General features: G+C 47.6%; 1 protein-coding gene across 13 annotated transcripts in view; it reads right to left on the bottom strand.

The window, feature by feature from the left end:
* Positions 1–26,209, bottom strand: part of PDE4DIP (phosphodiesterase 4D interacting protein) — a 197,493-nt gene that overhangs the window by 118,919 nt on the left and 52,365 nt on the right. For 12 of the 13 annotated variants that reach the window (XM_087962501.1, XM_087962503.1, XM_087962506.1 and 9 more), the window contains one exon: positions 18,509–18,617. The exons of the other annotated variant lie outside the window; for it this stretch is intronic. In XM_087962501.1, the coding sequence (XP_087818627.1) occupies positions 18,509–18,617 (109 nt within the window). The remainder of the gene's footprint in view (positions 1–18,508; positions 18,618–26,209) is intronic. 13 annotated transcript variants of the gene reach the window in all.

The raw sequence follows: 26,209 nt of genomic DNA, 5'->3' as shown, positions 1-26,209 counted from the left end.
AATGCAGTAAAAAAGCTGGAACACACTTCCTCACTAGTCCAACACATGGAAGCCACAGGTCAATGGCACCAAAACCCTAGCCACTATAGAAAACCCCAGCCACAGAATTATCAGAGAAGCCATAGAGATTGAAAAAAGACCTGAAAGCATGAATAGAAGAGATGATTCCACCAGACTGTCAATTATTTGGAAGCCTGCACTCACAAACAAACAAATCTCCACACCACTAGCCAGGCAAACACCTGGGCACAAACAGATCCCCTCTGATACCTCCAGCTCAAACACACCCCAACCAGGTACCCAGATGAAACCTAGCTTCCTAACAAATGATAGCCGTCCATTTACTCGGAGCCAAGCTGCACTAAAAGCCTCCAATACAGGAACACAATGTTGCCAGCCACTCAAAAAGAGCCACAAAACAGACAGAAGATATTAGAAACACCAATCAAGCAGAACACAGCAAACTCCAAGACCAATAAACACAGACCAAGACTCCCAACCAATCAGGATGAAGAAAAAACCATTCTGGCACAGCAGTAGGCTACCCCAAATTTAAAACTGAAACAACTGTAAAAGTCTGACTCACAGACGAACACAATACAGAAGAAGAAGAAGAACATCCTATGCACAAGCAAACCACCCAAAAGCAACTTGCAGAAAAATGAAATTAAAGCGCTACAAACCCTGAAAAGAGATAGCAGCATAATCATCCTCCCAGCAGACAAAGGGAATGCCACTGTAGTAATGGACAGAAAAGACTACGAAACAAAATTGACAGACCTACTCCAAGACTCCACATACAAACCCATAAACACAGACCCAACCACATATCTGGAAAAATTAACCAAGAAGAAAATTATAACCAGCCACATGAGCAAAGAGATCCAACAGATGATCATCCCAAGAGAAAAATCTTCCAGATGCCCCAAACTATACGGCCTCCCAAAAATACACAAAGAAGGCATACCTCTCAGACCCATAGTCAGCTCCAGAGGAGCACCACTACAAAACCTAGCTAAACACTTAGCAAAACAGCTACAGCCCCATGCTGAAACAGCAGCTTCACATGTACAAAACTCATACCACTTCTTGGAAATGATCAAAGATCTACATGTGGAGCAAGAAGATCTGCTTGTAAGTTTCGACGTGGTTTCACTATTCACTCAAGCCCCGATAAAAGAGACCCTTGAAATCATCAAAAATAAATACCAACCAGCTAAACACCTCATGGAACTAACAGAACACTGCTTAACCAACACATATTTCATATACAAAGGACAAAGATACAAACAAATTGAAGGAGCCCCTATGGGATCACCACTGTCACCCGTCATTGCAAACCTGTTCATGGAAGAATTCGAATCCAGAGCCCTGGCCAATGCCATCCACAAACCCAAACTATGGTTAAGATACATCGATGACACATTCGTGATTTGGCCCCATGGAAAAGAAAACCTAAACAATTTCCTAACACACCTAAACAGCACACACCCCAAAATCATGTTCACCATGGAAACGGAAACAAACAAACAACTACCATTCCTAGATGTACTAATCTACAAAAAAACAGATGGCACACTAGGACACACCATATACCAGAAGAAAACACACACTAACCGGTACCTCAACGCCCAATCCCACCACCACCCAGCACAGATAAACTCCGTGGCTAAAACACTAATTACCAGAACCAAACGCCTGGCAGACAAGACACACATTAAGACTGATCTATGCACCCTGACTAAAGTACTGACAGCCAATGGCTTCCACAAAAGCAAAATCACCAGCTTGAACCACAAAAACACACTGAAACATAATAGAGACCCAGAAGATGAACAGACCTATGGAACAGCTGTCCTGCCCTACATAAGAGGTACTACAGACAAAATTAGTAAGGTACTAGACAGACATCACATCAAGACTGCCTTCAAAACAGACAGAAAAATAGCAGCCATCCTTAGCAACCCCAAAGATAAAATTGACCTGGAAAACCAAGGCATATACGAAGTCCCCTGTGCATCATGCCCAGCCACATACATTGGACAGACTAATAGAAGAATAAGTACCCGCCTGGATGAACACAAAAATGCAGTCAAAAAGCTGGAACACACTTCCTCACTAGATTCTGCTGAAACATGTGTGTGTGTGTGTGTGTGTGTGTGTGTGTGTGTGTGTGTATATATATATATATATATATATATATATATTTTATATATATAGTATATTATATATATATATGTATGGTGTATATTATTATATATTTTCCACGTATTGTAGTTGTTCTTTTAAAGTTGTAGCAACGTTTCAGCAGAATCTCATCTGCCATCATCAGGCTTCTGTATAGTGTTCGTCTGTGAGTCAGACTTTTACAGTGGTTTCAGATTTAAATTTGGGGCAGCCTATTGCTGTGCCAGAATGGTTTTTCTTCATCCTGATTGGTTGGGAGTCTTGGTCTGTGTTTATTGGTCTCGGAGTTTGCTGTGTTCTGCTTGATTGGTGTCTCTAATATCTTCTGTCTGTTTTTTGGCTCTTTTTGTATCTTGATTGGCTGGCAGCATTGTGTTACTTTATTGGAGGCCTTTAGTGCAGCTTGGCTTCGGGTAAATGGACGGCTATCATTAGTTAGGAAGCTGGGTTTCATCTGGGTGCCTGGTTGGGGTGTGTTTGAGCTGGAGGTATCAGGGGGGATCTGTTTGTGCCCAGGTGTTTGCCTGGCTTGTGGTGTGGAGATTTTTTTCTTTGTGAGTGCAGGCTTCCAAATGATTGACAGCCTGGTGGAATCATCTCTTCCATTCATGCTTTCTGGTCTTTTTTCAATCTCTATGGCTTCTCTGATGATTCTGTGGCTAGGGTTTTCTATAGTGGCTAGGGTTTTGGTGCCATTGAAGTTGATGCTATGACCTGTGGCTTCCATGTGTTGGACTAGTGAGGAAGTGTGTTCCAGCTTTTTGACAGCATTTTTGTGTTCATCCAGGCGGGTACTTATTCTTCTATTGGTCTGTCCAATGTATGTGGCTGGGCATGATGCACAGGGGACTTCGTATATGCCTTGGTTTTCCCGGTCAATTTTATCTTTGGGGTTGCTAAGGATGGCTGCTATTTTTCTGTCTGTTTTGAAGGCCATACATATAAGTACCCGCGAAAACTTAAGAAAACAAATATATGTGTGTGTGTGTGTGTGTGTGTGTGTGTGTGTGTGTGTGTGTGTATGTATGTATGTATGTATGTATGTATGTATGTATGTATGTTATGGCTCCCCCTTCAAAGTTCAAATAACACAAAACCAAAAGCAGCCGTTCCAAAAACTTAAGTCCAAAAGAAAGGAGTTCAACAAGATAACGACTGTCATCAATTATATACACACCCTGTTCAGCAAAAACAGTTCTGGCACAAATTCTCAAAGTTCCGAGCTTCTGCTGTAAACCTCATCACGCAAACAGACACTTTGTTCCTGACAAACTTCACACACACAGCTGTGTCCTTTTATAGTCCTTGAGGCAACGTACTAATTATTGACTCGCCCTTCTCCTAACTAAGTTTGCCTCCGTAAAACACCTAGATGGGCGTGTCAATCTCCCTAAATCAACGTCTGGCTTGATGCCTCCCCACAGCTTGACGTTTTAGCCTCCTTCTAGTTCTGGCATCAAGCCATGATCTGTCCGTTTCTTCGCTCGATTCTTCAGACTCATGTTGTGCTTCAATTGCAGGCATGAATGAGGTCGAGGGTTCAGGCGAAGAATGTCTGTGTGATAACCTCTCATCCCCCTGGCTCACATCTGTGTCTTCTAACAATTCAGACTCCAAATTCTCAGCAGGCTCCAGCCTTTCATCCTCAGAGTCATCAGAATCAAAACTCACAGCAGGATCAATCCTTTCAGTCAGTATATATATATATATATATATATATATATATATATATATATATATATATATATATATATATATATCTATCTTATATGTGGGGACGAGCGGTCTGCCACCTCCAAGTGGTGTCCCCTGGATGCGCGAAGCCGTCAAACGCTGACCGTAACTGAGAGCAGACCCTCCGACGACAGGCCCACGCGACAGGCCGGCTGGAGTACTCAAATGCCGCATCAACATGGTGGAAACGTCCACTACAGAACACACGCCCAATGCTACCGCGTTCGGGGGAACCGACGGGTGCAGGAGACCATTGGCCTGCATCAAAAATCAACGAAATGGTCCACGCGGAAAGCACGGCGCACCTGCACCGTGTGAGAAAGCTATGGCGGCCGCGTCCGGGTCCGACGCGCACGGAGACTACCCGATCCGTGTGAAAAATCGTAAGTGGGGAACAGAGGACTGCCAGACGCTCAAGGTGGCCACCTGGAACGTGGATTCGCTGACTGGACGCTCGACTGAGATCGTCAGGGCCATGCGGGACAGGAAGCTGGACATCTGCTGCCTCCAGGAAACTCGCTGGAAGGGCAACAAGGCTACGACTATAGACGGCTACAAGATCATATATACCAGCTGTAAGGAAAACCGCGGCGGTGTAGCTGTGGTTGTCAGTCCCAGCTGGCAAAGCTCCGTCGCAGAAGTTAAGCGCCTCACAGAACGACTGATGATAATCATCGTAGCGACTGAGAGGCAGCGCCTACAGATCTTGTCCGCCTACGCCCCTTAGACCGGATGTCACGAGGAGGAGAAGGATACCTTTTGGGAACTGCTCGACGTCCAACTCAGGCAGATCCCACACGAAGATGACATCATCATCTCTGGCGACCTGAATGGTCACGTAGGGCGGGACAAAAACGGACACCAGTGCCACGGTGGGCACGGCACAGGCGATACGAATGAGAATGGCCAGAGGATCCTGGACTTTGCCGACTCCCATGATATGACCATCACGAACACCTGCTTCATTAGGCGAGAACCTCAACTCCTCACCTACCATAGCAGAAACGGGAGCCACCACACACAGATCGACTACATCATCGTACGACGAAGAGCCGCTAAAAACGTGCTCAACGCCAAGGTGTACCCGCAAATCGAGCAGTCAGCACAGGCCGCTGATGGCGAAGATCAGGATCAGCAAGCCCAAGACCAAGATTGACAAAAAGAATGCAGACCAGCCACGAATCAAGTGGTGGAACCAGAAGAAGATGGCGGGACCCCTCATCAAACCGGAGCAGTTCCTGCAGATGGTTGACGGGCCACAGGAAGCGTGGTCCATGCTGAAGAGCACTGTTCACACTGCCGGCTGCCAACAGCTTGGTTGTACCAAGCCAGGACGGAGACGCATCGAACGAGATACATGGCTCTGGACACCGGAAGTACAAGATGCCGTGCACCTGAAGAAACGGCTCTACAAGGCCTTTCTTCAGGACAAGACCAGCGAGAAGCTCTGCGAGTACAAGACGGCCAAAAAGGCAGCCAAGAAAGCAGTAGCGACAGCCAGAAGCTCCCACTACGACGACATCTACGAGAAGCTGAACACGCGAGAAGGTGAGAATGAGATCTACCGCCTAGCCAAAAGCAGACACAGGAAGACCCTGGACATTGACCAGTTTCATGGGATCAACGACGAAAGGGGAAATTTGATCGTCAACCCCAGAGATGCTGCCGAGAGGTGGCGGCAATACTTCGAGAAGATCTCCACCGAGGAGTTCCCACACCCACGAACCCCGCGAGGTGACCCCGTCGAAGGCCCAGTCTCAGGCATTCACGCCAGCGAGGTCACCGATGCCATCAAGGCCATGAAAAACGGTAAGGCAACAGGACCAGACGACATCCCTGCCGACTTCTGGAAAAAGGCACTACCGGGCTCGGCATTGTGGCTGTGTGAGCTGTTCAACAACATCGTCTCCACGGGAAAAGTGCCACACGACTGGTACCGCAGCACCACTGTTCCGATCTGGAAGGGAAAGGGCAGCACAGCGGACTGCTCCAACTACAGACCGGTCAGGTTACTGTCACATACTATGAAGATCTTCGAACGTGTCCTCGATAAGCGCATTCGGGACATCGTCGACATCAGCGTCAACCAGGCCGGATTCATCAAGAACTGCGGCACCACCGACGCCATCTTCGGTGTGCGGATGCTGATGGAGGCTCACAGAGAGAAGAAAATCCCGCTCCACACCGCCTTCCTGGACTTGGAAAAGGCCTTCGACCGAGTCCCACACGATCTCATCTGGTACACACTGCGAGATCACGGCGTGCCCGAGCTGCTCGTACAATGGGTCCAACTCCTATACAGATGTCACAAAAGCCATGTAAAAGCGGCGGCTGGGATATCAGAGGAGTTCAATATCACCGTCGGCGTACACCAGGGCTCTGCTCTCTCACCACCGCTGTTCATTCTGGTGATGGACACAATTACACACGACCTGTACACGCCCGCCCCATGGACGCTGCTCTACGCCGATGATGTGTTCCTGGCCAACCTGCGCAAGGCTGAACTCGAGCACCTAGTCCAACAGTGGCACGACCGCCTCGAGCAGTTCGGGCTCCGGCTGAACCTAAAGAAGTCCGAATACCTGACCACTGACAACGAAACGACAGGCTCCATCCACGTGAACGGGCAGGAGTTACCGCGTGCCTCCACCTTCAAGTACCTGGGAACTACTCTTGGGGAAGAAGGCCTACTACAAGCTGAGGTGGCAGCCAGGATCAACGCAGCGTGGGGCAAATGGAAGTCCGTCACGGGCGTCCTCTGTGACAAGAAGATGCCGATGCGCCTGAAGGCGAAAATCTATAACTCTGTGGTGCGCCCCGTGGCCATATACGGCGCAGAGTGCTGGCCGACGACCAAAGAAGTCGAAAGCAGACTCCAGACAATGGAGATGCGAATGCTCCGATGGTTGGTAGGCCTCACCCTACTCGATCGTGTCAGGAACGAAGAAGTGCGTAGACAGTTCAACGTCGTGCCCATCCCCACGGTCATGAGGCAGTCCCGGCTACGATGGTTCGGCCATGTGAGTCGCGCCAAGGAAGTATCCATCATCAAATCTGCGATGAAGGTGACTGTCGGAGGAGCGAGACCACGTGGTAGACCTAAGCAACGCTGGATGGACACGATCAAGGCCGATTTAGAGATCGCGAAGGCAGACCCGACATACGTGGCAGAGAGGCATGGAAGCAGTACTCAAGGACATTAGCGGACCTCGCCAGAGCGCGAGACAAACGCTGAAGAAGAAGAAGAAGAAGAATATATATCTTATATATATCCATGTATTCATAACTATGTTTTTACTTATACCTATTATCTTGTAAGTAATTGACAAATAAAAATAAATAAAAATAAAATAGGGGAAAAAAAGTTAGTACAAAATCCAAACACTACCGCCCAATTAAAAGATGGAGAGGGTGGAAGCAGGATGGATAGGGGAATTGGAATCTGTTATTAATTGATCAACCACCTCCACTATGAAGTCCCCTATTGGAGTCCCAAGCTAACTGACAGTGCCGGTGTCAGCCTCAAGATATCTTCCACATCTTATATCTTCTTCATCCTAACTATAATATCTTCTGCATCCTAACTATTGCATCTTCTCTGCTGCTATGCCATACTATTTCTTTCGGCTGTCATTAGCAACGGAGGGAGGGGGGAACTTTGAGGGGAAGAAAGCTGGAGGTGTTTTGCATTCCTTTGCTGTGGGTAGCAAGGGGAGGGGGATATGAATTCTTGTCTTTAACTTTCCATTTCTTGGCTAGCTTCTATCCCCTTTGCGCAGCTGTGAACTTTTATCAAAATATGTCAAGGTCAACGGACAGAAGCCTCATCACCACCTGAAGATGGCCACATGATCGTATTCAGAACTTTTAATTGGAAGAGTCATTTGGACTTTGGGGGGTGGGAACATTTCCATTCCTTTGTATACGTGATCTGCGCGCCAATTCCTCAGATTCGGAATTAAATCTGTAGGTTCCACTTTATTTTCCAGTAAAAGGAAACCCAGTAAAAGGAAACCCATGGAGTCTGAGTATTTCTTTCTTGGATTTTGAAGGGAGCACAGACTGACAGCTGGGCCCTTGGGCCTTAAAGAAGATCAGGAAGGTTGCGGCCAATCTCACACTGTGGGACAAGATGTTCCACAGGACAGGTGCAATGGTAGAGAAGCCCTTCTCCTGGATCCTGCCAAATGGAATAATCAGGCTGACAGGGGCCTGTAGTATGCCTCCTCTCCTGGTTACAGGTGAGGCATGTCAATTCCAGTAGGCTGAATCAGTCCCTCAAGTAGCCTGGACCCTTACCATGAAGGGATTTAAAGGTGATTATCACCACATTGAATTGCACTTGGAATCAGACAGGCAGCCAAATGCAGCTCATGGAGCAGTGGTGTTACATGGGTCATTCTTGGGAGCCTGCACTCTGCACCACCAGTAGTTTTCAAATGCTCTTCAAGAATAGCTGTTAGGAATGTAAGTCACCGAACAGTTATTTGGTTGGAAATATATAAACTAGGATAGACATTTTAATACTATGTCTTTAAGAGTATGCTAAAACTGTAATTGGGTGTGGTTTCTCAAACGGCCATAAGATGGAGCCAGAAACTGGGTTGTTTAGTCTCAGAAGAGAGTCTCAGTGAGTTTCTATTCCTTTCTGTTAGAGAGTTTTGCCATTCCTCCTAATGACTGTTACTGATCGTTGATGTAAGTCTGTTACTGAACTGTTTTTGATACTGGACTTTGATATTTGGATTATCCCTGAACTGAACACTGACTGCTTTACCTGTGAATGACTTGGACTGCTTATCTTGGACTGTGCTTAAACATTTATTGGAAGTAAAAACCTACATTTATTGTACAGTGTATCTGTGTGCTGTGTGTGCATTATTCAACATTACTCTCACTACGTCTCCCTGTATACGCTCATTCTCCTAACGGGGAATTACCTCAACAATAGTCCCATGTAGAGGGCATTGCAGTTATACAGTCCTGAGATGACTAAGGCCTGAATGACTGAGTGCAGGGACTCCTGATCCAGGAAACTACAACTGGTGCACAACCCAAAGTTGCACAAAGGATCTCCTAGTGGTGACTGTCACCTGTTCTTTGAGCAGGAATCGCAAGTCCAGGAGAACTCCCAAATTGCGGACTGGATCTGTCTGGGTAGTGTAACTCCATCCAGAATTAAAGATGACAAAGTCCTCTTTCTGTATGGATCTCGAGGTGCCATGCAACCAAAGCCATTTGGTCTTGCCAGGGTTCAGTTGAAGCCTGTTGTTCCCCATCCAGATCCCTCCACACTTCCCAGGCACCATGAGAGAGCAATAACAGCATCACTTTGGTCATGAGGTGGAAATACAGAGTTGGGTATCATCAGCGTACTGCAGATACATCAATTCATGTTAACAGATTATTTAACCCAGTGGCTTAATAGCAATAGCAAGTAACAATAGCACATAGACTTTGTTAGAGTTTGCAGCATAAATTCACATCCAGAAAACACACAAATGACTGATTCAGCAGGATCATTAACTTCTTTATAAACATATTAATATGAGTTAAGTTTACAATACCATTTGTAGATTCTTTCAATGTGACATAAGCAAAAACACAAGCAGCAGCAGCTCAGAGCAGATATCAGTTTTTAGTAAGCAAGCAAGTTAGTTTCAGTTTCAATTCTCAGCAAAGCACATAGAGCCAAACCATACCCAGGTTATCAGCTCCCATTGGCTGGTCTGTTGCCAGGCTTACTTTGTTAACCATGTCTCTGCCAGTTAATGAATATACTCTGACAGACTTATATACCACTTCATAGTGCTTTGCAGTTCTCTCTAAGCAGTATATAGAGTCAGCATATTTTCCCCAATAATCTGGGTCATCATTTTACTGAGTCAGGATAGAAGGCTGACTTGATCTTGAGCTGGTAAGCCGCATATACTATTTTATTATGTGTATTTTTAATGTTTCAATGTTTCAATATTTTAATTATTTTTACTTGTTTTACAACTTGTAAGCTGCCCAGAGCCACCTTGTAGGGGAGATGGGCAGCATAAAAATTTAATTAATAAATAAGAATTTCATGACAGAGTAAGGAAAAGAACCGTCTGATTCTTACATTTCTGAGGCTTCATCTCTGGAGGCTTTCAAGCAAAGATTGGACAGTCATTTGCCTGTGGATACCTACTCTGAATCTTCAAGATCCCTTCTAAACCTATGATTTTTTAAATGAATGCAGAGTAGAGAAAACTGATTTGTTTTCTTTTTATTAATACATTTCAATCAATTCTCAAAATCACATAGTTATACATTTGAGGGAGATTGGTGATCCAGAAATGTGAAATATAAATAAATAAAAGAAGTATAAGTAGTCCTCAACTTACAACCACAATTAAACCCAAAATTTATGTTGTTAAGTGAGAAATTTGTTAAGTAAGTTTGCTCCTTTTTACTACTTTTCTTGTCACATTTGTTAAGTGAATCACTGCAGTTCTTAAATTAGTAACATGGTTGTTAAGTGGTTTCCCCATTGACTTTGCTTGTCAGAAGGTCATAAAAGGGAATCACATGACTCTAAGACACTGCAATAGTTATAAATGTGAATCAGTTGTCAAGCATCCAAATGTACATCACATGACCATGGGGATGCTGCAACAGTTGTAAGTGTGAAAAATAGTCATAAGTCAATTTTTTCAGTGCCGTTGTAACTTTGAACAGTCACTAAACGAACTGTTGTAAGTTGAGGACTACTGTAAATTTATCATCCTCACAAAGACAGTGTATCTGCTTGGATCTACTTCTCTTTTTTTCTAATATAAACTCCGGTGGCATTCTACCGGTTCGGACCAGTTCTATAGAACCGGTTGTTATGGTTCCCGGTAGTTCGGAGATCTGGTAAAACAAACCCCTGGCTGGCCCCGCCCCTCTCCGCTCGCTTCTCTGCTCCCTACCCAGCCAGTCCCTATTGCACAGGCGCAACATCGTGCGCAAGCGCAACATACGTGCAGCCTGCTTTTGCCCGCCAGGCCAGCCATTGTTGCCTCCCTTTCGCTGTGCAGAGCAAAAAGCTTACAAGTCCCTCTCCCTTTGGGAATTGGTTGAATCGTGTTTCTTTCTGCTGCCCAGGATCTGTTTCCGAAAGGAGGCTGACTTGCAAAGTTTTTGCTCTGCCAGGAGAGGCTCTCCCAGCAAGAGCAGGTGAGAGAAGCAGCCCGGAGCTGACAGGAGCCTCTCCACTGATCTGCCTGCTCACCTGGTAAGCCTGCAAGTCATGTTAGCCCTTCCCCCACTGTCCCTGGGGCTCTTCTGGCCTTGCAGCATGCTTTAAAGCAGCAGGTTCATGATCACCTCCGCCACAGCTGTCGCAAGCGTAAGGGAGCGTGCATAAGCGCGCCAACGTGCCTACCATCCCTGTCCTATTGTTTCTTTTTTTTCTTATATGTATCCATTTCATGTATTCATAACCATGCTGATACTTATACCTGTTATCTTATAATCGCTTGACAAAATAAAATAAATAAATGAAATAAAAACATACACACACCTTCCTGGTCTGGGACGAACTGTGATCCGGCAAGCTCCAGTCAGCAGCGGGTGGTGGGAAAAGAAAGAAAGGGGGAGGAGGGGGTGGTGTGCAGCTGCAATGGGATCTTGAGCACCCCCCACCCCAGCCATCGCCGCTCTACTCAAAGATGCTTTTGGAGGGCTGGGGCAGCGGGTACTCACACTTAAAGCGGCAGGCTTTAAAGCCTGCTGCTTTAAGCATGAGCACCTGCTGCCCCAGCCCTCCAAAAGCATCTCCCAGTGGAGCAGTGACAGCTGGGGTGGGGAGTGTTCAACGTCCCATTGCAGGGTCCTGTTGCAAGGTCCTGTCATGCTTAAAGCAGCAGGCAGGCGTGATGGGGCTTTGCAACGGGACCACTTTAAGCATCAGCACCGCTGCCCCAGCCCTCTGAAAGCATCTCCCAGTGGAGCGGTGATGGCTGGGGTGGGGGGTGCTCAAAGTCCCATTGCAGGGTCCTGTTGCAAGGTCCTGTCACGCTTAAAGTGGCAGGCTTTAAAGTGACAGGCAGGCATGATGGCACTTTGTAATGGGACCTCTTTAAGTGTGAGCACCCATTGCCCCAGCCCTCTGAAAGCATCTCCCAGTGGAGTGGTGACAGCTGGGGTGGGGGGATGCTGAAGGTCCTGTTGCAGTTGCACACCACCCCCTCCTCCCCCTTCCTTTTCCCACCACCTGCTGCTGACGGGAGCTGTTCATCCCAGACCACAGTGTGTGTGTGTGTTTGTGTGTGTGTGAATGAGAGAGAGGGGGAGAGGGGGGAAAGAGAGGAGGAAGAGAGAGAAAAAGAGGGAAAGAGAGGGGGAGAGAGAAGAGGCAGGGAGAGAGAGAGAGAGAGAGAGAGAGAGAGAGAAAGAAAGAAGAAAGAAAGAAAGAAAGAAAGAAAGAAAGAAAGAAAGAAAGAAAGAAAGAAAGAAAGAAAGAAAGAAAGAAAGAAAGAAAGAAAGAAAGAAAGAAAGAAAGAGAGGGGAACAGGGGGAGAGAGAGAAAGAGGGGAAGAGAGAAAGAGAGAGGGGGAGAGGGAAAGGGGGAAGAGAGGGGGGAAAGAGAGGGGGAGAGAGAGGGAAAAAGAGGAACAGAGGGAAAGAGAGAGAGGAAGAGAGAGGGGGCCCCAGGCCCCACCCTGCCCTCCCTGTAGCTCCCCAGGCCTCACCCTGCCCTCCCTATAGCTTCCTGGGCATCGCCCTGCCCTCCCTGTAGCTCGCCATAGCTCCCCAGGCCTTGCCCTGCCCTCCCCATAGCTGCCCAGGACTTGGCCTGCCCTCCCTGTAGTTCCCTGGGCTTCGTCCTGCCCTCCCCATAGTTCCCCAGGCCTCACCCTGCCCTCCCTGTAGTTCCCCAGGCCACACCCTGCCATCCATGTAGCTCCCCGTAGCTCCCCAGTTCTTGCCCTGCCCTCCCTGTAGCTCCCCAGGCCTTGCCCTGCTCTCCCCATAGCTCCCCATAACTCCCCAGGCCTTGCCCTGCCCTCCTTGTAGCTTCCTGGGCCTTGCCCTGCCCTCCTCATAGCTACTTGGGCCTCTCCCTGCCTTCCCCATAGCTCCCCAGGCCTCACCCTGCCCTCCTTGTAGATGCCCAGGCCTCATCCTGCCCTCTCCATAGCTCCCTGGGCCTCGCCCCTACCCTCCTCGTAGATGCCCAGGCCTTGCCCTGCCCTCCCCATAGCTCGCTGGGCCTCCCCCAGGCTGGGGTTCCCCAGGCCTTGGAAACTGGCAAAGAACATAGAAAACCTCAGTCACAAGACTGTGTGGGATGTTGTAACTGGTCATAAGTGTGTGTGCGTGTGTGTGTGTGAGAGAGAGAGAGAGCATCACTGTCAAAACACCAAAAACAGATCAAGTAGCTCTGGGGAGGACAGTCGTAAATTAGAACACTTGCTACGCAACTGGCCACTTATATTTGGTTTGCCAGTCACCTGGCTACACCTATCACAGTCACATGACCACCTAGCCACACCCAGTCAGCAAGCCACGCCCACCTAGTCACATGACCACCAAGCCACACCCACAAATTAGGCCATGCCCACAGAACCGGTTGTTAAGAAATTTGAATGCACCTCTGCCCACTGGGAAATATTTTAAGTTGAAATTAAACCGTTTAAAATATTGAACTCAGCAAACTTGTTTAGGGGAAAGCTTTCGGGAAGTATTTAGGGCTTCGAGGTTTTTGTGATCAGTCCAGACCTCGAATGGCTTTTTTGTTCCCTCTAAGAAGTGCCTCCAGGAAAGGAGGGCCCATCGGACAGCAAAGGCTTCCTTTTCCCCTATCACCCATCTTCACTCCGTATCTGTCAGTTTTTTAGACACATATGCACAAGGCAACAATTGGCCTTGGGGGTTCTTTTGGAGAAGTACAGTGGCCACAGCCACATTGCTGGCATCTGCTTGAACAATAAATGGCTTGTCAGGGTCTGGATGTTGGAGAATAGGTTCTTCCACGAAGAGTCGTTTTAATTTCTTGAATGCTTTTTGACAATCCATTGTCCAAGCTAGTGTCTGAGTGGGTTTTGGCTTCGTGGGAGAGGGTCCAGTTTTTAGCAATTCTGTCAGAGGAAGGGCTACTTCGCGAAGGCTGGAATAAATTGTCTGTAAAAGTTGGCAAACCCTAGGAAGCCTTGGAGCCGTTTGCAAGTGTATGGGGCTTACCAATCCAGCACAGCTCTCACTTTCCCCGAATCCATGTCAATTCCCTCATTTAACACTGGGTAGCCCAGGTAGTCTATGGAGGTCTTATGGAACTTGCATTTCGAGAACTTCACATAGAGTTTTGAGGCTAGGAGTTTTTTCAGAACTTGCTGCACCAGTTTGACATGTTCCTTTAGCATCTCGCTGAATATAAAAATGTAATCTAGATTAACTAGGACCCCATTATATAAACGTTCATGCAGTACTTCAGTGATTAATTGTATAAAGACTGTGGTAGCTCCTTGGAGCCCAAAAGGCATGACTCGGAATTGGAAACTTCCTAGTGGACAGTTAAAAGCTGTTTTCTATTTGTCTCCCTCCCGAATGTGCACTCTGTAATAAGCTTCCCTTAGGTCCAGCTTAGTAAATATTTTGCCTTTCAATAGGCGATTCAATAAGTCTTTCATGAGGGAGAGTGGGTAGATGTTTTGCACACACACAGTGTTTCTTCCACAAAAATCAATGCACAGCCTCAATCCCCCCCCCCAATCTTTCTTTTCCTTAAACAGTACCGAAGCAACTACTTTGGATTTTGAGGGCTTGATGAAGCCTCAGACTAGGTTGGTGTCCATGTACTTTCTCAGCTCAGTCATTTCTGCAGGTGTAAAGGAGTACATTTTCAGCTTTGGCAACTTGGCTCCTGGCTCTATTTCAATGGCACAGTCAGTTTGCCAATGAGGTGGGAGGATATTGCATTCCTCCTCACTAAAAACGCCGGCCAATTCTTTGTACTCTTTAGGGACTGTGGGGTCACCTGGCAATGGCTCTATAGTGATGGTGGCTGTTTCTGACGACTGGGGGCTAATTGGAAGCTGGACCCTGTCAGGAGGGATAGGAGGCAGGGGGCCAATGCCTATTATTATCTTCCTGTATCCATCTTCCCATTTGATTGTAGGGGCCCATTTGTCAAGCCAGGCAGTTCCAATATGACAGATTTTGTCATTTTGGGGGCTACAATAAACCATATGAGTTCTCTGTGCTTCCCCTTCTCAAACCTGACAAGTTACTTGTCTATTACCGCTTCTAATTCCCCCTGCACCTCAGTCTCTGGTATTATTTTGACTTTTACTGCAAAAGGGCAGATGACTCCACTCACTGTTGGGTCATTTTCTCCGCTGGCAATTCCCAGAGGAGTTTCTTTGGCTGGAAGTTCCTCACCTTCATCTGTGGAAAGGGGAACCTCTATGGCTTGCTGGGCAAATCTGCTTGCATCTGGTGGCTTTCTTGGGGTTCTTCTTCCTCTGGTCGCCGCAGTTGACCGAGGTTGTGGGATGGGTGCAGAGGCCAGGCATTTGGAAGTCCTATGACCCAGGTGACCACAGTGGTAGCATTGATACCAATTTGCTAAGCAGGCAGCAGTTCAGGAGATTTTGCAGGGTTTCACCGGCCCAGGGGTCTTCTCACTTGTTTCTCTGGTGGGGTCTTTTGGTGTGGATTGATCTCCTGGTCCATTGCTTCCCCCCCCAAATATTTTATTGATTAAATTATTAAAACATTGGACATGGTGTGATCGTCTGGCATTCATTTTTGCCATATATAATTATAATAGATGATACATATCTTATATACATTTATACAATTAACTTATCTCCATAGTCTTATCTGTCTTATTCCTTTGTACTTATTTGCATAACCTCAATTATCTATTCTGCAAATCCTATTCATTGTTTACACTGGGTCCCTCCTTTCTATTCCTACCATTGGTAAAATTTATTCCATATCTTGTAATATTCTGTCTCATCTTTGTTTTTCAATTCCAGAGTCAGTCTGTCCATTTCAGCACACATCAATATTTTTGGTCCATTGCTATTGACATGATGTACCAGTCTTGAGCCTGTTTGGTACTCCTTAAATGCCACACACTTTTCTGACCTCTTGGCCGATGGCTTCTTTAAAATAATGGAAAAGGATTTGATCAGGCCAGTGTCTGAGGTTCCCAGCAACTCTTCTGAACACCCAGACAAACTCTTTGATGGGACAATTTCCTTGTTTCATCATCTTTACAATATCTTCATTCCCATTCCTGTGGTCCATGTCTTCAAATCTGGCCCAGAGCAGCTGGACGAATTTGTTTGCATCATCCAGTTCAGCAGCCCCTTCATCATGCAGCTGGGCTATCCAATCAGCAGCATCACCTTCATTCATTCCTTCTGCAATTGTTGATATCAGGTCATTGTCTGACTGGTACTGGTCCCCATACTGGTTGATGTATGCCCAAACTCGATTGAGGAAACATGCCAGTTTTCCTGAGGTTCCATCAAAGTTTACCCTGAATCTGGGTGGCTACACAGCTACAAAAGGGGCTGGCTGCCCAGCTGGAGGTGCTGCTAAGAGCAGCTGGTGGCAGGGCAGGGACCTGTTGCTGTGCCGCAATGGGCTGCTGGGCTGGTGCCGGCTGCTGGGCTAGTGCTGGCTGCTGGGCCAGATTTGGTCACAGGATAGGAACCAGTGGTAATCCTGGGGCTGGCATCCACTGGTATTGCACCCACCTCTGGCCAGGATAGAAGGCCCCATCCAGGAGGGATACATTCAGCAGGAGGCAGCATGAAAGCCGGCTGGCGAACAGGGGTGCTGGTTGCGATAGCATTCTAATTCATTCAGGGTGGGCCGAGGGCACTGGGCCAGTTCTCCCTCCTTCTCTGGCCAAATAGAAGGAAGCCGTCGCTGCAGTATATCCACTTGCCAACTCAGGGTGTGGAAAAGTGAGCGTGGGTTGAATCAGGATCCATTTCAGATGGATGACCTGAGCTCACAGGATATAATTGCCCACCTCGAGATACTCAAACCTCTCTGGGAGACCTGTCAATGACTGGCTCCATGAAGGAGGCAGCAGGCTGCATTTCCTGGAGTTGGACCTTGAGTTGACCTCATTTGACTGGTTCCCAGTTTGCACTCAGGTGTCCTCATTTTGGTCACCATCTCAGGACTTAGTTCCTTGGGTTGAGCGCCTTGCCACCATTCCGTTTTGGCTGCTTCAATCACCCAGGCCATTCCTTCCAAGGGCGGAAGAAAAGCCTCGTCGTAGGATGCCGTGTCAATCCCCACTGCTTCTTCCTCGATCATTGCTTTCTCCTTCATCTTCTCTGAGTCTTCATGCCACCGATAGGCAAGTCGGCTATTGGGACTTAGGACCCTGGACAGCCCCCAGTACACAGGGAGCTGGTTGAAGTTTTGAAGATTCATTTTAATGTCAGCATTCCAGTGAAACTCCCCATTCTCATTCAGCACTCAGAAACAAAGTTCATCCAAGTAAGAATTTATTAAGGAAGTCATATTGGCACATCTGGGAAAACCCAAATCTGAAAGTTCTGGGTTTTCCCTTCCCAAATGAAATTCAAAATCCATCCCCTGTACCCACCAGTCCATCACATGGTTCAATCAATCATCGTCCCAGGTGCAACATGTCCTTGACTTTATAAGAATAATGTTGTTGAGTCTAATCTTCCACCTCTCAAAGAAATCTCCTCTCCCAAATGCCCAGGCACTAAATGTGGCAGCCAGAAGCTTCTAAGTAAAATATGGCTTCCAAGGCTGACACCCCTCCACCCAGGATCTCCTTAAATCCTATTCTCCAGGTAAGCCTTGTGAAGAGAGGCAGGGCACCCTCTTCCCAAGTAGTCAAGTCTCTCTGCTCTGAATCCATCTCCTCTTTATTCTCTACACTTGTAGACCAGGCAGGGGAGGCAGTTGCTCATTTCCAAAGCTCCAATGGTCCTCTGTTCCACTGCCTGACCTTTCCATCTCCTCCCCCCTTACTCGATCATCCTGTGCCCTTTCTTCCTCTCTGGTGACCCTTTTGAGGGAACTGGGACTGCCTCATCCTGCTCTTCCAGTCATTCCTCCTGGGCCAGAGACGCTGCACCTTCTTCCTCCATTGGCTCCAGTTCCATCTCCTCCTCCTCCTTGGAACCTGGCTTCGATGAGGCCATGACACATTCATTCCATGAATATTTCATCCAAATTCTCTAAAATAATTTCTAAAACACTTCAATTCTTTTGGACATGCTTCCAAATCATGCCCATTACTAACATTTGCAATCATGTGGCTCCCTAATTTTTTTTCCCAGTGAAATAGAAAAGTAATTCACTTCAGTGGAAACACCACTTTCAGCTGCAATAAATAGAATCATGAACTCCAGACTGTCCAGAATATGCACAAATCTATCATACTGGAATAATGCAATAACCAATATTAAATTTTGATGTCTTGTTTTGTGCTTTAAAATATGATTGGCTTTAGTTTGAATGATATTTTTCTCTGAGGCTTTCCAAATTTTCTATAGCCATTACAGTAAATTATGCAGTAGTATAGTTTGATGGAGTCAATCAAAATAGTCAGTATTTTTCTTACCTCATGTAGTGTCTGGATTTCCCCCCCCAGAGTCTCATAGACATGCTTCTTCTTTGGTAGATGACAGATCTCACCTTCATCTTTATTGCTCTGATTCTCTGCTTCTGTCCTGAAATTCATAGTTTCAGATGATGGTCAAAGAATGAAAAACATGCTTTCTTTCTCATCTAGTAAACCATAGTATTCTGAAAGTTTGGGCAAACTGTTTCGATCAGCATTGGTCCAACAACAACAAAGCCTGGCAAGTTTGGTTGTTCTAAGTTTTAATGCAAATAAAATATTTGTGAACTCTGTATGATTTCATAGGATAAGTAGGGCATGGTTAGTGTGCATCATCCTCTCTTCTCTCTCCTGCATTGCCTGTATGCAAGGCTGCCTCTTCTTTGCCACTGCCATTGCCACAGTTCCACTACCCATATGCCACCATTCTACCCACCCCCTTATCTTGCTACTTTGCTTCTGCTCAGCCATTACCTCCATAGATGTATCACCCTGTGTATTTGTTCCTTACTGTGATTATTTAAACAGTAAAAAATAGTCTTTAAGCATGGGCTACCCCAGTGATCAGCCTGGCTTCAGATTTTCCTAGGATCTTCCCTTCTCTCCCCCACCTCCCCTCAGTTGCTGTTGTTGATGTCCTCATACACTATAGCCAAGGAATCCCATTGCAAAGGAAATAACTATGAGGAGTATCAGGAGAATTCTGGACATATCCTCCATAGAATTTATGTTTGTCAGTCAGACAACAGGTGAGGTAACTGTTAGATCGGGTAGATCGGTCCCCATAGAGACACAAGACCAAAAGTGAATATTCAGCTCTTTATTGAGTATACAATTCTGTACAAGACCTGCACTTCGCAGCAGACCTTCATATAGGAGCTGTCCGCAGCACGGCAGCCAATGACAGGGCTTTGAATCTCCCGCGATCGGCTCGGCCAATCGCGGTTGATTCTAAGCGCGCCAATCACGGCCGTTTAGTTATCCAATCAGGTTGCGGCCCGTGTGGACCAATCAGGTTTTAGGGTTTGGAGTATGCTAATACAGAACACCCCTCCCCTCTTGGTTTCGTCCGACGGAGCGTGGTCACATAGTCGCGCAGGTAGGTGGGGCTTCGTATCTGCCTAGTTGACCTGCACGGTTCAGTTGTTGTTTAGTCGCCGCCCGGTTCGGACGGACTTTCTGTCGCTCCTGTGTCCCTGGATGGAACCACCTGGAAGGGTGAGCTGGGCCTTCTCTGGTAGCTCCCTTCCGGTCTACCTGGGTTGGTTGAGCTGCTGATTCCGCCATTCTCGCCTGGTCTTTCCAGGCTGGTTGAACTGGCTTGGCTGCTCCCCCCAGGTGAAGGCTCGGGTCGTTCGTCTGTTGTGGATGTGTTGTCTACTGGTGAGTAAGGCTGGTTTATTATTGCTTGGGGGTGGTTTATTCTGGTTGGGGGTGTTCTGTTTGCTCTTTCAGATTTTCTTCTTTTCTTTGCTGATGGTTTGAGGTCCCCCCCCTTCTGGTTTCTTCGTTGTTTGTTGTTGGCAGTGTTTGCGTGCTGTCAGTGGCTATTCTTGACCTGAGCTGGTTGATGTGCCGCTTCCAGCTTCGTCCGTCAGTTGTCTGTAGTCAGTAAGATCGGGGCCCCGTTACCTGGGTTATTTGTGCCGGTACCCAGAGTGGGTCCCCTGTAAAGTTTTTTGCGTAGACGGTGTCTCCTATGTTGAATGTTCGGTGCTTGCTTGAAGAGTCTGGGGGTTTCTCAGGGTTATATGTGGGGTGTAATCTGTCTAATGGGGATCTTAGTTTTCTGCCCATGAGTAATTCTGCTGGGCTTTTGTTTGTGGTGGTGCTGGGTGTAATGTGTTGTATTAGGAGCATTTTATTTATTTTCTCTTGTATGTCGCCGCTTTGGATCTTTTGTATGGTGTTTTTCGTGAATCTGACCATTCGTTCCGCCCGCCCATTCGCCGCCGGGTGAGCTGGTGCGGTTAATGCATGCCATATGCCCCGTTCTGCCAGAAATTTTTCGAATGCTAGTGAGGTAAATTGTGGCCCGTTATCTGACACTAGTACATCTGGCAGCCCATGTGTGGTAAAGAGTTTGTTCAGCTTTTTTATGACGGCTTCCGTAGTTTTGGTTTTCATGGTGCTTACCTCCAGCCAGTTGGAGTAAGCATCAACGGTGATCAGGAACGTGTGTCCCTTGGTAGGCCCGGTGAAATCTATGTGGATTCTGGACCAGGGGCCCCTGGGGGTTTCCCATTCCAGACGTGGGGTGGAGGGGGGGTTTGGTCTGGTTCCCTGGCAGCTTTTGCATGTGGCTACCCAAGTCTCGCTTTGTTTGTCCATTCCCGGCCACCAGGCGTAGCTCCTGGCCAGGGCTTTCATCTTGACAATGCCCGGGTGCCCCTCATGCAACATCGACAACACCCCTTTTTGCAATGTCTCTGGGATCACAACCCTGTCCCCCCGAAGTATGCAACCCTTCTGCGTGAAGAGTTCAGTTTGCCGGTTTCTGAAGGTTTTAAATTGTTCGTTCCCATCGCTTTCCGGCCACCCTTTCTCCACCCAGCCCAAGACTCGCGCCAGCCGCTTGTCTTTATTAGTCTCTCTGGCAATGCCTGACGCGGTCAGGGGTGGGTTGGGCAATGTCTTAATGTGCAGGGTTGTTGTTGTGGGTGCCGGGTCATCCTCCAGGTCTGGCAGGGGGGAATGGCTCAATGCGTCTGCATGCGTGATGTTCTTGCCGGGCCGGTGTGTTAACTGGTAGCTATAGGCGGCAAAGAACTCAGACCACCTTGTCATCCTGGGTGATAGGATGTTCGGGGTGGCCTTGTTCCCTGCCAGGATCCCTAGCAATGGCTTGTGGTCGGTAACAATTGAAAAGGTCCTACCGTAGAGGTACTCGTGGAAACTTTTTACGCCGGAGATGATTGCTAGGGCCTCCTTGTCTAGCTGAGTGTAATTCCTTTCCGGGTTGGAGAGTGTTCTTGAAAAGAAGGCGATGGGTGCTTCTTTTCCATCTGGCAACGTGTGGCTGAGGATGGCCCCGACACCGAAGGGTGACGTGTCGCATGTCACAGTTAGTGGCAGGGTCTCACTGTATTGGATAAGGATTGCGTCTGATGTTAGTAGGTCCTTGGTTCATTTGAACGTGTTTTCCTCCCGCTTCCCCCAGGTCCAGATGGCTGTTTTATCCAACAGCCTATGCAAGGGTTCCGCCGCGGTCGCCTTTTGGGGTAGGAAAACATTGTAAAAATTAATGAGCCCAAGAAAAGCCTGCAGTTCCGTCTTATTCTTTGGGGTAGGGGCTTCCTTGATGGCTCTGAGTTTTTTTTCGGTGGGGTGGATTCCGTGCTTGTCTAGGAGGTAGCCCAGGAATTCGACCCTCTCGGTGCACAGCTGACATTTTTCTCTTTTAACCTTAAGCCCCGAGTCTTTGAATTTTTGTAGTACCTCCCTTAGGCGGGTTTCCAATTCCATTTTATTCGTAGCTGCCACCAAGACGTCATCAAAATAGGGCACCACCCCTTTTATCCCTTGGAGTAGTCTTTCCATTAGGCTCTGGAAGACCCCTGGGGCCATGCTGATTCCGAATTGGAGTCGGTTGCATTGGAATGCCCCTCGGTGGGTGACGATAGTTTGCGCCTCGGCAGTGGTAGCATCGACTGGCAGTTGTTGATAGGCTTGTGCCAGGTCGAGCTTTGCGAAGACCCGGCCTCCCCCCAGTGAGTGTAGGAGGTGTTGCACTACTGGGACGGGGTAGGCACTAGGCTGCAGCGCATGGTTGAGGGTGGCCTTGTAGTCACCGCAAATTCTTATGGACCCATCTGGCTTGATGGGGGTACCTATGGGTGTCTCCCATCTGGCGTGGTCAATTGGCTCTAAAACCCCTTGTGCGATGAGCTTATCTAACTGCTCATCGATCTTGGGCTTGAGTGCGAATGGCACTCGCCGTGGTTTAAGGCGGATTGGGGCGATGTTGGGGTCTAGATTGAAGGAGATTGGGGTCCCCCGGTACTTGCCTAGAGTGTCGTCGAAGACCTCCTGGAAGTCCCTCACGAGCGTCGCTTCTCAGTTTGCTTCGTTGACGTGGTGGATACCCGTCACTCCGATGCCCAATGGTGTGAACCATTGCAGCCCCAGCAGGCTTGGACGGTCTCTGTCCAAGATGGTGAGCGGCAGCACCTCGGTATGCCCCTTAAAGGTTACCTTGAAATGCCCGGTTCCGGCTACAGGGATTCGGTTTCCCTGATAGTCCTTGAGGGTTAGTTTTTGGCTTTCTAGCTCATGGCGGTGGATGGTAGGCACCAGGCATTTGATTGTGCGCCAGGAGACCATGGAGAGGTAGGATCCAGAATCCACCTCCATCTCACATGGTTGATCCTTGATGCCTACCTCCACGTGTACCTTCCGGGCATCGAGGGTGGAGGAGTGGCCGATGATGACCGTCTGGTGGGTTTCCTCTCTGTGTCGCACCTCGCTGAGTCGCTTGCTTCGGCCGTCTTTGCTCCATCGGCTTTCGGCGTGGCGAACTCTGGTCCTGGGGGGGTGCCGTCTCATTGCCGGGGGCTGTCATCTCGTCGGCGGGGGCTGTAGTTCCGCTTGTTCCGGCATACCTTGGCGATATGGCCCCGCTTGTCGCAATGCCGGCAGATGGCCTCGAGAAACCGGCATTCTGAGCGGGGGTGATTGTCACCACAGCCGGCACATTGGAACCCCGACTTACGTCCTCTCCGCTCCTGCCGGTCCCGTTCTGCCTGGAGTCGGTGGATCTCTTCCTCCTTGTCCTCGGTGTCGGGTAGGGAATCGACGTCGCTGTGGTGGGTGGTGGTGATCTGCCAGTGGCTGGTCTCTGGGTACTTCTCCGGCGCCGGGGGCATCACGATGGTCGCTGGCCAATCTGCTGCACTCGCCTGCCGCATCCGAGCCGCCAATTTCTTGGTTGCTTCGGCTGCGGTTGCCTCGGCGAGGGCTTCGGTGAGGGAAATGTCGCCCCTCGCCATTATCCGGCTCTGTAGGACGGGGTCCTTGAGTCCGAGGATGATGCAATCCCGCAGGGCCTCGTCCATGTCGGTGAACCCGCACATGCCCCCGAGGTCCCTTAGTTCAGCCACGAAGTCGCTGATACACTCACCCTCTTTCTGGTCCCGCCGATAAAAGTTGTGCCTTCGGATGAGGGTGGGCACGGCGGGGGCATAGTGGTTCCGCAGCAACGGCTCAAGATCGGCCCAGTCCATTTCCTTTACGTCATCAGGTTTGGCTAGGGCCTTTGCCATCTTGAACACTGCGGGCCCGCAGTGTGTCAGGAACACGGCCCTTTTTTTCTGGCTGTTGGCATCTTTCAGATTGCTGCTTTCCAGATACATCAGGAATCGGTCTATGTAGGATTCCCAATCCTCGGCAGCCTGGTTGAAGGGTGCAGGTAGCACAGTGCTGCTGGCCATTTTGTTGGTGGTCTCTTTCTGCTCTGCCACGTGCTTGGTTGGTCTCTTGTCTCACGATCCCACCCTCGTCGCCAGTGTTATATCGGGTAGATCGGTCCCCATAGAGACGCGAGACCAAAAGTGAACATTCAGCTCTTTATTGAGTATACAGTTCTGTACAAGACCTGCGCTTTGTGGCAGCCCTTCATATAGGAGCTGTCCGCGGCGCGGTGGCCAATGACAGGGCTTTGAATCTCCTGCGATCAGCTTGGCCAATCGCAGTTGATTCTAAGCGCGCCAATCACGGCCGTTTAGTTATCCAATCAGGTTGCGGCCCGTGTGGACCAATCAGGTTTTAGGGTTTGGAGTATGCTAATACAGAACAGTAACAATCAATAAATCTTATCAGAAAATGACAGAAGGTGGCTGTGATTCACCCAATGCTATTTGGTACTGCCTGTAACCTGTAACTCAAGCTAAAAAGGAGAAACAATGTCAGGAATTCTTATCAATTTTACCTGACTCTTATGTCTCTGGTTGGTGTCCTTATGGGGATGTCTGTGAGATGGGAGGCTATTTTTCAGGTTACTGAGACAAGGAGGAATACACTGGCAGAGGCAACAGAATAGGATTCCCAGTATGGTTATGGTGATTGCTCCAAGAAGGAGGGATTTATAGTCAGTGAAGATCTGGCAGCTAGAACAGATGTCATGTAAGTTGAAAGGAAATTTATCATGTCCAATGTTTTGTGCCAATTATTTTAGATGTTTGTCACTTTCTATGAGCTATGAGGTTTTGGTCAGGTTTGCGTGCTCACCAAACTGGTTGTTACACCAGTTGAATCCCACGACTGAAGATGAGGGGATAGACAGGGCATGCATCAAATTTGCAGATGACACCAAGCTGGGGAGAATAGCCAACACTTTAAAATTAGGCTTAAGACACAGAAGAATCTCTGCAGACTTGAACACTGGACCCTATCCAGCAAAATGCAATTCAGTCATGAGAAAACTAATATCCTACATTTAGTCAAGAAAAAATAAATGCACCTATATAGAATAGGGGTACTGGCTTAATAGTAGCAACTGTGAGAGAGATCTAGATGTCCTAATAATATGAACCAGCTCTGTGCCACAGCTGCTAAAAAAGATAATGAAGTCCTAGAGGGATAGTGTCAGATCCATATATCTGCCATTCTTCAATGGAAGAAGAAGGAGGAGGGGGATTGATACAAGTAATCCTTTTTGATGTAACCTGAGTATCTTAATTCTTGTATTGAATCTGTATAACCTGCACACTATTTTACAACTGGGGACTGGAGTACAGATGCCTGGAAACATGTCAGCTTTTGGAGAGATAGCAAGAGGAGAAGGGGCTATAAAAATTCCAGCTCCAAAAGAAACTTCCTGGGAAGCTCTTCTCAACTACTTTCCCAGAAAGCGGGGGGGAATTAACATGTTGCTTCTTTGTATTGACGAAATCCACACCGGAGTAAGGGGAGGGGTTCTAACTCCCTTTATCTAAGCTGCATGCCTGGAGGGATATTAGACCCTTCTTTGAATATTGTCTGGCTATTTTCAATAAAGAATTTCTTTTGAAATACCCAGTTTTCAAAAGTTCATTCTTATCGTCTGAAGGGGAGAGAGTCTGGTCCTTACAGAGATAGCATTAATATCAGATGAAACAATAATTCCACTTTATACTGCACTGGTGAGATCACAGTTGGAATTTCTAAATCTGGTCACAATGATTAAAAAAGGTGTGAAATCCTAGAAAGAGTACAGAGAAGACCAACAAAGATAAGAAGAGGTCTGGAGACTAAACCATATAATGAACAATTGAGGGAATTAGGTATGTCTACCTGATGAAGAAAAGGACTAGGGGTGACATGATAGCAGTCTTCTAGTACTTGAGGGGTATCACAGAGGGGGAGTCAACTTATTCTCCAAAGCACTTACAGTAGGACAAAAAGTAATGGGTAAAAGTTTGTTAAATGGAGATCCAACTTAGAACTAAGGAGAAATTTCCTGATTGTAAGAATAAACAATCAGTAGAACAACTTGCCTCTTGAAATTGTGGGTATTCCATCACTACAGTTTTTCAAAAAGATACTGAACAGTCATTTGTCTGGAATGGTATAGGATCTACTGCCATGGGAACAGGGTTTGACTAGAAGACCTCCAAGGTCCCTTTCAACCCTATTATTTTGTACTCTAATATTTGTTTGACTGTCTGTCTATCTACCCACACATACACCCTGTCTTCAAGATTTTATTTAACACATCTTCCTTCA

This window comes from Notechis scutatus, chromosome 3, assembly GCF_049901735.1.
Source record: "Notechis scutatus isolate UNSWTSFEM ecotype Mainland chromosome 3, rNotScu1.2, whole genome shotgun sequence".
NCBI classification, from domain to species: Eukaryota; Metazoa; Chordata; class Lepidosauria; order Squamata; family Elapidae; genus Notechis; species Notechis scutatus.
Note: the sequence above shows the minus strand (reverse complement) of the source record. Positions and strands in the feature narration are given on the sequence as shown.